Here is a 15,607-nt window from a genome sequence, read left to right on the forward strand (position 1 = left end):
GTTCGACCGACCAATTGTCTACTAATGAACATAGAGCTCAGCCGTAGTGTTGGAACGAAGCACCTGCCTTCAGGACCACATAAGCAACCTGGTGCTCTGTCTGTGCAGCCAGCGTCTCACCTCAATGCCTGTTCTCTCTCCCCCAGCTGACAACCTCAGTAGCAGACACAGGAACCACACAGCAAGGTGGGGGAGCCAATTACTTGTCTGTCTCTTCCCTACACGTCACTTCAGCTAAATCAGCCCCCTCTACAGGAACACAAACACTCCCCAATGGAGCCGGGCCATTCACATTTCATCCACTCTGCTGTGCTGGCCTGCCAGGCAAGGGAGCCACTCTCTTTCTCTCACTCTCTGGCTGCTTCTCTCAAGAGTGAACCCGCTCTGTGCTCCCTGTCCAAAACACAACGACGGAGCCCATCTGTGAAGCACCCCCCCCCCATGTATAATGCAGGGGAGAAGCTGTGTAGTTTGGTCTTCATGGTGTTTACAGTGTAACAGATTAGCTCCTACAGCAGCAGAAACCAGAGAAAAGACCCCCTACAACCCTCTAGAATAGATAGGCAGGTTAGAATTAGAGCCATACGAACCTGTCAGTCAACACGTTCAATATCAGTCCGGATCAACCTAAAAGGGATTCACGGAATTCAGTCAGTCCAATCCATATGTAGGAGGGGGGTGAGGTGCGGTAATTGAACAGATTGTGGTAGTGTTGGGGTGTTATACTGAGAATAGAATGTGAATCAGACAGTGGTGAGCCGTCTGCTGCAATAATTAATAAGCTCATTTACAGAGGCAATCAATCTGGGACGGAGATGTGCTGCCTGTCTCTCACACACAATTAGGAATTTTTTATGACCCGATTCACAGGTTTAGCTCTGTGAATTCCCTAATGAATGAGAATTGCAATGATATAGCTGGAAAATAGTGTCTTAAGAGGAGAAATCAGAGCTACACTTGAACATTGATAGAGTTGCATCTGATCCCTTCTCAGAACAGTGTTGTTGTAAAGTCTGGTAAACTAAATGTGTGGCATTACTAAGAATTGGATAATTGTATAACCTACATGAAGTGATCTCTTATCTCTTCTTATGTATTCCTGATCTACTACCGGTAATTGAGCAACATCAGAGAGAAGCCAGTTCTCAGAAAGCAGCAGGAGTCATATACGTGTTTCACACTTTATTCATAGAAAAGCACTGAGATTCCAACACAAATTATATAAAATGGTAGTAGCGTTACATAAATAGTAATACATTTTTGTTTGAAAGACATTAGCTCAAGAGGTTGCACAAACAAAAAGTGTTGATGAACTATACTTTTGTGGCAGCAAATACTGGATACCTTTTATATAAATCAGTAGCACAAAGAGGCAACAAACACTTTCCCTTAAATGAAAATCAAACAGTAGATGAACTAGTGAACAATCTCTACCAGCGATTATTATTTCCTTCTAGATTCTAGGGACAGGTGAAAACACTGGTACAGTTAACACACATAGACACAGAGTATGGGAAAGAAAGAAATTAAAAGCCAGAGGAGTTTTTCTCCACTTTTTTTTGTTTTTGCAATGCCGTAAGACCAACTACTTGGGCGATAGAAAATGCTTGTTGTTTGATGTGTGTATATAACAGGCAGCTTTACATTAACCTGCAATAGCCTGCAAGCATCTCCCTCACATTTGAAAAAATGCTTGTTTTGTCCTGTTGTAGTAACTCACAAGAGTGGTAGCTAGTGAATGACAAAAAGAGAGGATGCTGCAGAAGCTAAAAAATATATTTTAAAAAGGAATTAAGACCAGCGATGGAAGGAAGAAAATAACTCAACTGCTCAATAAGGGTTTTAGAGAATGGTTCAGAGCATGGCCATGGTCGTTCAGGTGAATTGAACTGAATAGGCTTAAAAGCATGAAGAAATACAAGGGAGGATTATGGATATGGATGGGGGGCACACAGTTCATATTATCTGCCAGTTCCTTCTTTAGTGTAGGGCATGCAGGGTTTTTATTTTCATTTATTTTGGACCGTTGTTCTCCCTAAACTCTCATTGCCAGGTACTTTGAGAAGACACTAAAGGCTTAAGTCCAAAGAAAGTAATTGTACATTGATCGGTCAAAGGCAAAGTCTGTCCCAATTTGCAGCATGTGCAGGCTCGGTACAAATACAAACATGCCGTGTCTTGCCTCGTCTGTCCTCTCTAGGATAGTGGCTAGCCCCCCTCGGACATTCGTCTGGGTGACTCCGGAGAAGGGGACCAAACCATCAAGTGGTTTCTGCATAGTCGGGTTGCTTTCTGGTCACAATGGTATGCCTTCTTTTTTTATAATCTCCAAATAACATGCTTGCAAAAACTAAACTAAACATACAAATAAAACATTTAAACAAATTCTGAAAAATGTACACAGGAGCACCTGAGAAATGCCTTGAAGTCTTTTCTTCTAACTGTCGTCACATTCCCAGCCCACAACAAATTCAAGTATCCCAAAAAACAAAAACATAGTTATCATAAATAATTATAACTTTACAATTTTCTGAATTGACACTTTTATATTTACAATATCTTAAATGCTTATGCTACTACTTTTTTGTTTTTGTTTCTTGAAGTGATTCCCTGAGAACTGAGTTTAGCATCTCTTTTCTCTTTACCATATTACTTCAAACCCCAGCTCCAGACAGACAGTGCATCTGCGGCCCCAGGCCACCTGACGAGCTTGGTAGACGTGGCAACAATGGAATGTGGAAGCTGACATGGAACGGTTTTCATAGCCTCAAAATGTGTCTTCTGTCTAATATTCCTATTTTTGTATATTAAATATAATTATATGCTGTCTATGTCTGTATTCATAGTATTCATTCATACACAGATTATTTTAATGATCGATAAATAATTGCTCAAGCAGACAGAATGGTGTTGAGTACGTGACATTTGTCATTTGCTTGTAAACAATAGTACTACTGCTAAATTTCAAGCGGTCACTGCCATATCAAAACACTTTCCCACAGGGTCTGAGAGGTTGATAGTTATAGTTAGGGTTGTATGTGGAATACTAACACCAACTGGCTACACCAAGGCATGTTGTTTAAAAAAAAAAAAATCATACACGTTTTGCTTTGAATGATACAAGATGTTTTTCAGCAATGGTATTTCAACATGTATGTTATAACCCCAAATCCTGACAACACAAGCCACTCCACCTCACAGTCCAAGATCCACAGTGACAGTATCGTTCTCAGGCAACAAGGCCAGTCAATTAATCTCGCCGTGATCTAATCCAAATACCAATCTGAAGCAACACGGCGCTCTCTCTGTACGCTTCTCTCTTTTTGAAAGGTACCTTCACTAGAAATAATACAAGGTACCAGACAAATCGATCAGGCTACACCCAAGGAAGGAGGAGGAGAATCCATGTGGGAGAGTGTGAGAGGCTTGGTCAAGTCTGAGGACTCTGTATGTACCTGATGAATCTGGTGAATTTAGACTTGGGCCCTGGACCGTGGGATACACATCCAAGTTCAGCATTCCACCTCCTCCAAACATAATGCCTTGAAACAAGGCCTTTTAACAGGAAAAGTTTAAAGCTGATTCTTGGAATACGATCGAGGTATGACAGTAAGTTAACACTATGTGCTTCAGTGTTTTTGGCAGAGATGGGAACAAGTCACAATTTTGCAAGTCCTAAGCAAGTCTCAAGTCTTAACCTTTGAGTCTCGAGTCAAGTCCCAAGTAATAATGGGCAAGTCCCAAGTTCCACAGCTCAGGTCCCTAATTTTAGGTTTCGAGTCCTCAAGTCAATGGTTAAGTGGTTTATGCCAATTTCATTGCAATTGCAATGCATCATGATTTTGGACCCATATGTTTTACAAACTGCCTCCCTTTTCCCCCCACTACCACATAGCCTTTGGAACCCAATGCAATGATTTTTAGGACCGATGATGCCCTGATGCAGAGGTGGCACCACAGGTCCCAGAGTGGTGGGGCAAATTGTTTTCCCTGGGGCCCGGAGCTTTTCCTAATCTGGTAACCGAACCAGGTATAAATCAGGACCCTGACAGTGTCTGAAAGTGATTAATTAGTAGTTGTAAAAAGTTATTCATATGGGAGTGGGACCAGATTTACATTTCAGTCATTTAGCAGATGCTCTTATCCAGAGCAATTAGGGTTAAGTGCCTTGCTCAAGGGCACATCAACAGATTTTTTACCTAATCAGCTCAGGGATTCCAACCATTGACCTTTCAGTTAATGGCCCAATGCTTTCAACCACTAGGCTACCTGCCACCTAGGTATACAGATATGTTCTAAACAGGTCACATGGTCTTAACATTTCTGGAAAAACTCCTGGCCTTAGGGAGGATGAAAACCCAGTCAAACTGCAGCAACCTTGTACTTGTTAATATGAATTATATTTTAAAACTAGACTTTCCTTTACACAGACACAGCCACTGCAATTGGACAATATAACTCACAGGGCTGAGCTTGCTTTATGCAGGTTGCATCGTATAGGCCTAAGCAACTGCAATTAAAAATAACTCACACAGTATATTTATGTAATCAGTATTGTGTTGTTTGATTAATTTCAGTTAATCATTTTGGATTGAAAAGGTCAAGGTAGCCTAGCCAGCCAGCCCAAGTTTGAATATAGCCTAAACCAAATTTGATCACATTCACATTTTCTCCTAACACAAATAAACAGGCTATACATAGGCTACATAACATTACCACTTCGTTTACCCTGGCCAGAGGGCAAATGGGGACAGGGCGCATTATCTGTAGCTGTGGTTGTTATCAGTAGCCTAGTTGATCAGACTGAGAAATCATCTCATTTTCTTCCCATACAGTTTAGTTGTAGGCTGCTGCAACATTTCTGTGAAGAGTTCTTGTTTGTGTATTTCGGGAGTGATGTGTTATCACGTTTGCTAAATAAATATCGGAGGACAGTGGAGCGGCGCAAGCTTCGCTAGTGGACGTGCTTTGTGCCCGGCCTGCGCAACCTGTGATTTCCGTGAATCTGATTGGTCAAGACACACAACGCACAGAACCTGCAGCACTCCGATATAAAGGACAGATAGGCTTACATAGTGGGCGAGATGACAAATCTTGTCTCTCGAGTCATACAGTTGAAGTCCAAGTTAAGTCACGAGTCATAGTCGAGTGGCAAGTGTTTTTTTTCTTCTTGCCAAGTCTCAAGTCGCAAAATGTACGACTCGAGTAGTACTCGAGTCCAAGTCACGTGACTCGAGTCCACATCTCTGGTTTTTGGAATGAAAAGTTCTCTCTCCTTCAAAAACCACTAGTAACTCACCACAGCAGACAGCAGACATTCCCTGGCTCAAAACACCCCATACATCATTTGGTTTTTCATTATGTGCCACCTCAACGATTTTTCATCATCATCACAATCTTTTTCATACTAAAACAAACAGTGGTTGTTGCTCACGAGAAAATATAAAAGACAAAAACAAAAACAGACAAACATAGAATTTGCCACAAGAATGACACAAAAAAGAGAAAATTAATGAAAACTTAAATAAATGAGTAAGTAGTACTAAAAGTAGTTCCCTATATTGCCTGTCCTGTTGGGGGTTCAGCCAGGTTCAGCCGAAGCGTTCCCGTACCAACATCATGAGTTTCTTCTTGCCCTTGTAGATCTGTTTAAGGTTGTCTATAAACTGGGCAAACTGGATGTGTCCATCCTGGGCCAGTAGAAAGGTCTCTCTGGCCTTACTAAGGAACTCTATGAACTCTCCGTAGTGCCTGGGGCTGATGTGAGTGAGCCGGGAGTGGGTAGTGTTGATGTAGGCGCTGATGGTGGCGTCCAGCAGCTGCCGGAGCGGAGCCTTGTCCGTGGACATGAGCTTCCCAGAGTTCCGTCGCCCGGGGATACCGGCCAGGCCCGGGGCCGTCATGGTGCAGCGGCGCAGGATGTCCGAAAGCACGGTGGCGCAGTGCACGCTCTTCACCACCAGGGGGATGATGGCGGCCAGCTCGTTCTTGCCCAGCGAGTGGGACAGGGCGCAGGCCCAGAGCACGTCGTTGATGGCCGGGTGGGTGTCCTGGTTGTAGGCCAGGTTGAGGTGGGTCATGGCCAGCGAGGCCAGCTTGAAGGCTCGGAGCGGGTAGCCACGGTGCTCCATGTAGCGGGCGATGGTGAACAGCTGAGAGTAGGTCATGCCCGTGGAGGCTGCGTCGATGACAATCTGGTAGGCCGTCTCGAAGGCGATGTGGTCCTTCTCGCAGAGCGTGAGGGCCGAGAGGGCACAATTCTGGGGGTCCTTCATGGCACACTGCAGGGCCAGGGTCCGGGCGCAGCTAGCCAGCTCCTCTCTCTGGGGGTAGTCCAGGCTGAGGCGCAGGATGGTGTTGTGGGACATGACGGTGGCTGCTACGATGCTGGTGGCCTCGGTGGGGGTGAACAGGGTGTACCAGCTCTGGAGGATGCTCACCAGCGCTCGCAGACCCACCTCTGTGGCACAGGTGACCAGCCAGCGCACCATCTCCCTGCGTCTCCAGTTCAGAGTGGAGAGGGTCATCCTCATCACCTGCAGAGAGAGAGAGCGAGAGAGAGACATTGAGGCCTGAGTGCAAAGCAATTCAATACCCACCCACCAGCACAAGCGCGCGCACACACCCTACTAGCTATCCCTCAGTACCTGCAAGCCCAGCTCCAGAGATACATTGAGCAGGGTGATATCTGGGGGGTTGTCAGCCGGAGTGGCGATCTTGAAAGCATCCTGGGCCAGTTTGAAGATGAGGGAGGAGGAGTGGATATTCTTCTGGATGGCCTCCAGCACCGTCCGCAATCTCAACATATCTCCTGGAGGTACAAACAACACAGCATTAGATTCAAAAACAACATTTCTCATCCTACAGTTTGTATGTGGTGTTCTGTAGCGGTGGACAAGGGCATAGGAGCGTTTATCTGATAGTGGTGTGGTTGTGTATTTTGGCTGATGGGGTGTGTCTGTGTGTATGTAAGTAGAGCTCAGCTGACCTTTGGCTGCGGTGAGCATGGTGGAGGCCAGTTCACACTGCTGAGACTCCAGGTGGCCCAGGGTGAACCAGCGTGGGTAGCGGCTGGGCACGATGCTGATGCCATGGTGGGGGTGACCCAAGTCTCCCGAGGGTGCCATCGACTCTAACACAGGGAGCCTAGAGGGTACACACACAGAGAGAAAGAAAGACAGAGAGAGAGAGAAGGAGAGAGAGCGAGACAGTGATTAGAGGAGTTATGACTACTAAGAAAAAGTTTCCTACTCAAAATTGAACTGAAAAAGGCTTCCAAGCCTAATAAAGCATGTGCATTTCCTACAGCAGGGATGGGCAACTGGCGGCCTGCGCCCCTTTCGTAGGCCCACGGATCAAACCCGACTGAGTTTTTTTAGGAACTCAGTCGGAGTCTCAACTTACTGTTGAGTTAGAATAGTATAATACACAATTTGGTTGTGCATCAGTCAGTTTTTCTCTTGTTATGTCAGTCACTCAATTAGCCCATGTCAGCTAGCATTTTTTAGATTGGATAAGTTAGTCTAGCCAGCTATCTGCTTGTAGTAATCAACAACATTTCCCTTAGGGCCCCCAAAAGGCTAGGGCTGGATGGGTATGGATGTGGGTACGCAGACCAGCGAGCCACTGCAGCCCTTGATGATAAGTTCAGATTTTGTTATGGCCCCCACCCCCATCAAAGCTGCCCATCCCTGGTCTACAGCATTATTATAGGTATCATCGTCAGATTAATGCTGGCTCATCCAATCTCAAGTCTGTATAGCTGCATTAGAGTTCTCTGCTCACGAAGTCTACATATAATAATATAATATAATAATATGCCATTTAGCAGACGCTTTTATCCAAAGCGACTTACAGTCATGCGTGCATAAATTTTTTCGTGTATGGGTGGTCCCGGGGATCGAACCCACTACCTTGGCGTTACAAGCGCCGTGCTCTACCAGCTGAGCTACAGAGGACTGTAGCTCATATGCACCGTGTGTGAGCGTGTGTGTGCAGCTCTAAGCCCTGTTATTGATTGTGTATTAGCCGGGACGCTGAGGAGTCTCAGTGGGATAATGACTCTGCAATGCAAGTAGAGCCTCTTCTCAGACACACACTGTTGCAGCAAGATAGGAGGATCACTATTTTGATCATAACATGTGATAAAATCCTGAATGTTGAAAAATGAGTTGTAAAATTATATTCAATTCAATATTATTTAACAACTTACAGTACACCTTCAACATTCAGGATTCATATGTTCTGTTTTTGGAATACACGCTAGAAGGTTTTGAGCCATCGAAATACATACAGATGCTTGAAACAGAGCAGTGAGACTGAACAGGGTGGGAAATAAATGTAGGTTGTGGGATCTCACCTCATGGCCTTCAATGCTAGTTTGTAGGCCAGGTCAGCGTCGTGGGGAAGCAGGGCTGAGAACAGGTACTTGGCAAAGGTGTGCATGGGAACACTCTCCCTGTGGATGACATCACCAAGGCCACTGAAGGGACCTCCTGAACAGAGACAGACGGACAGACAGACAGACAAACACAATACATCAGAATTGTCCAGCTACATACACACCAGCAACAGGGAATCTTCCCTTTCTGATTTGGCTCCGTTTCTTGGTGAATAGTCAAAGTATACCAGTATAAACAAACCATGGCTCAAAATAGAGCAGGGAATAACAGCAATATGAGGTTATACCTCTCTCAACCTGATGGGGGCGACAGAGAGCGAACCGGAAACCATACACTCACTGCCCATTGGGCTTTAACCAAATATCTTGTCCCTAGCAGCGAGACAGATGTCTTCTCTAGGGTTACACAGCTAACATTCCCCAAAGCCCCAGATGGGGGTGGGCTATAGCATTGCTAGCATGGGGAAGGGGAATGAAAAGGAAGGAAGGGTGATAGACATGGTGGGAAAGGCCAGGGTTGAGATCCATTTTCAGCTGTGTGTTGCGAGGCAGGATCAGTGGAGGGGAGCCAGGTGGGAGAGAGGGATGGGATGGGAGCGCTAAAGAGATAGAGTGAGAGGGAAATAGAGGAAGGGAGGGAAATGCGGAAGGAGAGGGAGGGAAAAACAGAGTGAGGCAGCAAGCAGGGCAGATAGAGAGAGGGAGACAGAGGGTGAAAGAATAGAACGGGAGAGCGAGGGAGGATCAGTGAGGCAAAGAGAGAGGGAGATTGAAGGGAACAGAGAAGAGATAGAGGATGAAATGAGATGAGCAGAGGACAATAGTAGAATGAAACTAGTCTTCATACCTTCCAGTAGGAGGATAGCCTGTTTCCTCAGCGTCTGGACCAGAAGATCATCCAGCTCCATCTCCTGCAGCTTAGCCACGATCTGCTCCTCATTACGACACACCTTGTCCTGGGCGTAGAGGCCCTCGGGCATCACCCTCTGCTGCCCCATGCCCATCAGCGCCACCTCCAGGGCCAGCGCCAGGTAGGACTCCCCGCCGTCTGGGCAACCCCACACGGGGACGTGGTGGTACACCGGCGGCTTGGGCTCTCCAGAGTCTGACGAAGAGAGGTTTTTAGTTTACAGGGATGGTCATGGAAGTGAGACTTCGTTCTACTTTATTAAACCTTTATTCAAACGGTTTAGTCAATTCAAACCAATTTCTCATTTGCAATGACGATCTAGCAGGATTTTGAGACACTGCTAGGTGCTAACACTAATCCAAAATGGCCGCCTAGTTTTTATGTGTGTTTTTTTGCCTGAAAGGTGCTGGGTGTGGAGAGCAGCTGACACAGACAGGAGCCTCTCTCTCTAGCTCCCCGTCTCCCACCCGGGCAGCTGTGGATGCCAGGCAGCACCAGAGAGAGAGAGGTGTCCCTGAGGTCCCAGAAAAACAGTAACATCTGCTGACAAGGACTCAGACCCAACCCACGGGCGGCTCACACTTAAATCCCCCTGGCAAATTATCCCTCCCTCCAACAATCCTGTTTATTACAGGGGGAGGAGGGAGGAGGGGGGATATCAGGGATTCTCCAATCATGCCGCTAGATCAAAACAACATCTATTCTCCAATGGAACGTCCATTGGAAGTAAGCCTTGGGCTTCTAGGCTTTTTGGCATGTGTCGTGTGAGATCACTTCCAAGGTGGATTTAACCATGTGGAATCCCTTTGCTGCCCGGGCTAGTTCTCATACTGTAACCACGATAGCCTCCATGTTTTCCTCTTTCCACTGTTATGGCTCTGGCTCTTCTGGCCAGCTGCAGCTGCTGTTGTTGGGTCTGAAGTGTAAAGACCCCTGATTGGTCAGAATTCAAGTTAGGCCCTGCCCCCATACCAGATGTTTCCAGCTGTTTCCAGTCAAACAAAGGACTGTGAGGATGACCCTATAAGCTATAAGCCACACACTCCATCGCTCCCTCTCTCTCTCTTTCTCTCTAGCCCTCTCACCGTACCAATCGCCAGTATTGTTCCGGCACACAATGCCTCCCTGTAGGTTTGTCAGAATAGGCGGTACCAAATTCCTGCTCTCTGTTTGGCTGGGCTAAAGGACGTATGGAATGCAAATGGTGATTGATTTTATCTATGTTCCACCACTGTGTGGGCTGGGGCTGGATGACCTTTCTGCGGCATAGCCATTCATCTCAGGCTGTTTACAGAGGGGGGGTTGGATAGACCAGGATTGGATTGGATGGGTGACTTTACCATCTGATGGCCTTCATTCGTTTTGGGACAACATGAGATTGAAAAAAATAAAAAATGGGTGCCAGTTGCCTTGGCCTCTGCCTGGGCCAAAATTGTATGGGACTGTACTATATGGGTGAATTTACCAGGGAATGGTCTTGATCAGTTATGGTTGCTGGACTGAACCCATTTTGACCAGTTTGATTGACATGGACTGTAAATGTTGTCTAGGCAGGGCTTGGCCAGATGCATACCTCCAGTGTCCATAGCGTTGTCGTCCTCCACCCGGCAGGTCTCAGTGAGGGTGGCGAACAGACAGCCGATGGGATCTAGAGGGTGTCCCACCCAGCCCTCCAGGTTAGTAGTGCTGGTCATCCCCCTCTGGAGCAGCTCTGACACACACAGGAACACAACAGGGTTACAACAAGATCAAACACCCACATACCGTACATTGTACTATAAAATCAAATGCATTCATTCTGTTATGTAGGGTTTAGAGTTTTTCCCTCATCAGGTCATATAACCAGGAAAAACTCTGGGCCCTACTAGTGAGAACAGTGAACTGTCTCCAGGCAGACAGGGGGCGCTACCTTTCTTCTGGTGCTTGTAGATGTCCAGCTGGCGGTGCTGCTGCAGCCGGAGGGTGTTGATGATGGCCACGCCCAACCGCAGCGCCTCGCGGGGGTAACCATGGGAACGCAGGGCATCGACCCGCGCGCACGCCGTGGGGACGTGATCTACGGCACAAATCACATGACAGGGGCTCAGCATAAGCAACACAACGCCCAGGCAGGCTGGCAGGCAGCCACAGCAGAAGAAACCCACTCCCACTACCCAGGCTTAAGTTGCAGAATGTGGACAAATCTTCCCCCAGAAGCTGCTTACTCCAGCTCCAGGATTCAGTGGAAGTGGAATTAAAGGAGGCTTATGACACAAAAAGTGGTGGTGTTACGGATAGGAAAACACACCACTATCATGGCTTTAACTCCTGCCAGGAGCTGGGCCAGTGTGAGTGAGTCTGTATCTGTGTATATGGTGTTAATAAATATACTGAGATGGCCTTCCGATACCATCTTGAATTAATATAACATTTAACATCTAGCGCTGAGAGTGTGTACTGAACAGGCCAGATAAAATCTTGAACATGTTGTGTAATTCTCACCTAGCCATAGAGGCAGGCCCTGGGGGTTGAAGAGAAGACTCTCTCCCTCTCTCTGGTAGGCTGGGGACATGTAGTAGTCACAGCTGATGATCCTCTGCAGGTGGCTGTCCTGCCAGTGGAGATCACAGGCCTCCATGGCCCGCGTGAACACTGTCCGTCTGGGCCGGGCCAGGGAGTCTGGAGGGGGACACACAGAGAGGGACGGAGGGGGCAAGTTAGACCTCAGTCCATACTGTATAGTAACACTCAGCAATGGAGATCTATTGATGAGTACTTTGAGTACACTATACACAGGATTACAACGATAACTACAGTCAACCTTCACCACTGTATCAGAATCATGGTTTGGGAAATAAAATGCTTTCCAGTGACAGTGTGTGTGTATATATATGTATTGTATACATGTATATTCTATATGTATGTGACTGCAGACTGCGACTGACCCTGGGCGAGGTTGCTCTGTGGTAGAGCGTTGGTAATGTTGGGCAACTCACTGCCGTAGTTGCCATCCTCCAGGGGACAGATGTCCATGTCGCCCCACTTCTTCAGCTGCTTCAGCCAGCCGCTCTTCTCCTCGCTCTTACAGTGCGGGTTCAGCACGATGCACACCCACAGGGCACCTGGGGAAGGACAAAGGTCAGGGGGTAAAGGTCAATGGGTGGAATATCCAATAATGTTTGACTATTTCGGTATAGAGGAGTGAGGGTCCATAGAAAGATCATGTCCTTCTATGGTAATATTGTGAATGGGTCATAACAATTAACAGTGTATGTTGTGGTCCGGGTTGGACTGTATTAAAGTCACATCTTTAAAACAAAGGCACTGGGATGTTAGACTGATCCTTAGTAGTATAGACTCAGGAAAGGGAACTGAACTAGTTTACCCCTCACGTCCCTTCCTATCGAAAGGTAACTAATTACCAGTATTCACCCCCTCCTTCTTGCTACCTTTTAAACCCTAGTTTCAGAGCACTTTGTTAGGGTACTCATTCCTGACCACACGGACAGTTTCTGGTACTAACAGCGTATTAGAGTGCAGCACGGTCGCTTTAAACCCCCCCCCCAACAATAATACCTTTGATTGGCCGCTTTGGTGATCATCCTGTGGCAGTCCTAGCCAATCAGAGAGCCCTGTCCTGTCGCTCCCCAGTAACTAAACATTACCCCTGAGCCAGGGTTCTGCTGTTCTGTTGTGTGTCCCTGAGGAGGGAGAGAGGCACAGCAAACTTCTCTCTGCTGTTGCTCTCCAATGAACCTCCTCAGGATCTGCAGTCATCGACCCCTTTAAATGCTCCGATCAATACTGGGGAGGTTGAAAACCCCATTGATCCCGGCCCTTTTTCATGCAATCCCAATAGAGGTGAGTGCTTGACCCTGATGTATGCACTGCTGGACTGCTGCACAATCACAGACTGACTCCACCACTGATTGATCCACTCCTATGGCCGCATGCATGGGGCGAGAGCGATATCTCACATCACGTGTATCATGGTGGCTTTCCAGTTAGGAAACAGTTACATAGCTGTGCTGACCGAAGTGGTGAGGTCACATTCCATTTGGGATTGCTCTTTGAGCAGAAAGGTTTTTCAGATGTACCTTGACTAGCTGCTAGCTAACCAACTAACCAACTGCGAACGACACAGTGCTTTGGACAAGGGCATATGGTTTTCAACTGACGCAATTCAATAACATCCAAGCAGCAATGAGACAGTTGGTCAGTTACACTTCCTATGAATACCCTCTTCATAATGCATTATGTATGCATTGATAGCCTTCTGCAATACATTATAATACATAGGCCCTAATAATCATCTAGAACTGTGTTCTGTGTGAATTGGAGCTCTACACTGTACATTTAAGGATGTGAGAGGAACTTACCCAGTTCGTCCCATAGCTGCCGACACTTGTCCGTCATGCCAGTCCCCTGCTGCCTCCACAGAGAGAGGCGAGGGTCGGCCATGAACTGTTCCGTGATCAGGGTCAACATCCTGGCACCGTTAGAGTCACGCATCCGCAGCATCTCCCGCACCTACAGAAAACATTCATTAAATACACAGCAAGTCATCCGGGATAGATTTTGATACTGAATATTCATGCAGACAGACAGACAGACAGACGTACCTTGGCGAACATGGAGTTGAGCTGCTTCCCGGAGCCGTAGTACCCTCCCTGAGACAGGAACAGTTTGACCTGCTCCCTGACCTGCTCCTCGTCCAGGTGCCAGCAGTTGTCGTCATCGATGCTGGCCCCTGCCGTGGGGTCCGGGGCCCCTGGGAATACAAACAGAAAGAGAATGTCAGACCAAGGATTAATTAAAACCACAACTAAAGCTAACAGGCCCCAAAACATGCCTTATAACAATAATCACCTCAAATCTAACCTCATATAAGACAAAGTTTGTTAGTTGAATATTTTTCTAATTAAGCAAACACCTAAAAAACTGAAACACTGTGTGACCCCTAGGTATGTAAACCTAGGTAGGCGTCCTATAGGTAGCACCCGTTTGATCAGCCCAGTAGAACCAACTGAAGTCCTGCCAAGTCAATGTTGCATCCGAACATTCACATTCCACAATCAAACCCTCAATCAAATCCTCCTTCTTCATTGTCAAGGGGGCTCCCACTTCAACCCACCGACAGCAAACAACACCAGGAAACTGGGCGATGGACTTCCTTGTTAAGAGGCTGGGGTGGATAAATATTTAGATAGTGATGTGGAGAGATAGCAGGCTGCAGAGTTCCCCTGTATTCGTCCCAAATGGCACCCTGGTGCCATTTAAGACAAACCCTCTGTTTTCCAGACTAGAGGGATAACTGGGGGCTTTTCATGCCTGCTCTGGTGCTGAGCTAGAGCAGTTAGGAATGTTAGCACGCTGACATCTGACTTTCTTCTTTTACTTCCTTCTCCTTGTTTTTTTTTTACTTTTAGAAATGCAAAGCACCAGCAGGCTGGGAGACTCAGGCATCAAACGAGTTGTTTGATGCCTCAGAGGCCTGTCTGCTGCTTTGGTACCACAATCAGTACTCTGTCAGGACTCTGCCAGACATCACACCTTGCTCTTCAAGCCCATCAGAGGAAGATTGGGGTAGAAACTAAGGAGTGTAAGGGACTAGCAGAGGCTCTGGGTAAAGCACAATATGTGGCCATCTTGTGGCAGGTAAAGACTAAAACCTTGTTGTTCTGTCTAATCTCCTGTGATAAACGTGAATCAATTATTCACCAAATGTAGACTTTATGTGAACATGGGGACAACTGATGTATTGGTGTTGTGTGTCTTTCTTACCATGGACCTGGTTGATCTCAGAGTTGGACGAGAGGATCTCGTCTGCCAATTTCTGGGCGGTGGGCAGCACCTCTGTGTGGTGTGCTGTGATGAGGTACTGTACCAGCTTCTGTAGCTGGTCTCTGTTCATTTGGAACAGGGTCTCAGAGATGGGCAGCCGCAGCTTGACCTGCTCCGGCTTTCTGATGCGGTAAAGGGACAGGGCTACCACGTGGGCGCAGTAGAAGATGTCTCGGTTGCCGCAGCCGCAGGTGACCGAGGTGATCTTGCAGCGGTCGAAGCTGATGGCCACCTTGTGGGTGACCTCGGGCTCCGACTGGGAGGCGGGCTCTGTGACCGTGCCACTGAGGTGGAAACCTGGAGAGACAGAGAGAGGGAGAGAAGACCGGTGTCAGCAGAGTTGATCAAAATTGAAATTACTGCTGTGATTTCACATCTTCCACCTTTAGCAGTACATTCAGCTGAAGAATAGTTGTGACTCAGCACTCTAAAAGTCACATAAGTAATGAAGGGGTTGTCAAAACATTCTGGCA

The 15,607-nt window shown here is 47.0% G+C and overlaps 1 protein-coding gene across 2 annotated transcripts in view; it reads right to left on the bottom strand.

Moving 5' to 3' along the window:
• Positions 1-1,169: 1,169 nt before the first annotated feature.
• Positions 1,170-15,607, bottom strand: part of LOC121580933 (zinc finger SWIM domain-containing protein 5) — a 51,151-nt gene continuing 36,713 nt past the window's right edge. Inside the window, exons 2-13 of one of the 2 annotated variants that reach the window (XM_041896141.2) lie at positions 15,075-15,431; positions 13,913-14,061; positions 13,670-13,820; positions 12,287-12,412; positions 11,793-11,969; positions 11,221-11,367; positions 10,885-11,022; positions 9,249-9,506; positions 8,360-8,495; positions 6,989-7,146; positions 6,648-6,811; positions 1,170-6,536 (exon numbers count right to left, since the gene is read on the bottom strand). In XM_041896141.2, coding sequence (XP_041752075.2) covers positions 5,592-6,536; positions 6,648-6,811; positions 6,989-7,146; positions 8,360-8,495; positions 9,249-9,506; positions 10,885-11,022; positions 11,221-11,367; positions 11,793-11,969; positions 12,287-12,412; positions 13,670-13,820; positions 13,913-14,061; positions 15,075-15,431 — 2,906 coding nt within the window. In that variant the 3' untranslated portion in view covers positions 1,170-5,591. Of the gene's footprint in view, positions 6,537-6,647; positions 6,812-6,988; positions 7,147-8,359; positions 8,496-9,248; positions 9,507-10,884; positions 11,023-11,220; positions 11,368-11,792; positions 11,970-12,235; positions 12,413-13,669; positions 13,821-13,912; positions 14,062-15,074; positions 15,432-15,607 lie in introns of both variants that reach the window. The other variant, XM_041896139.2, reaches the window with a different exon arrangement.

This window comes from Coregonus clupeaformis, chromosome 14 (genome assembly GCF_020615455.1).
Source record: "Coregonus clupeaformis isolate EN_2021a chromosome 14, ASM2061545v1, whole genome shotgun sequence".
NCBI lineage: Eukaryota > Metazoa > Chordata > Actinopteri > Salmoniformes > Salmonidae > Coregonus > Coregonus clupeaformis.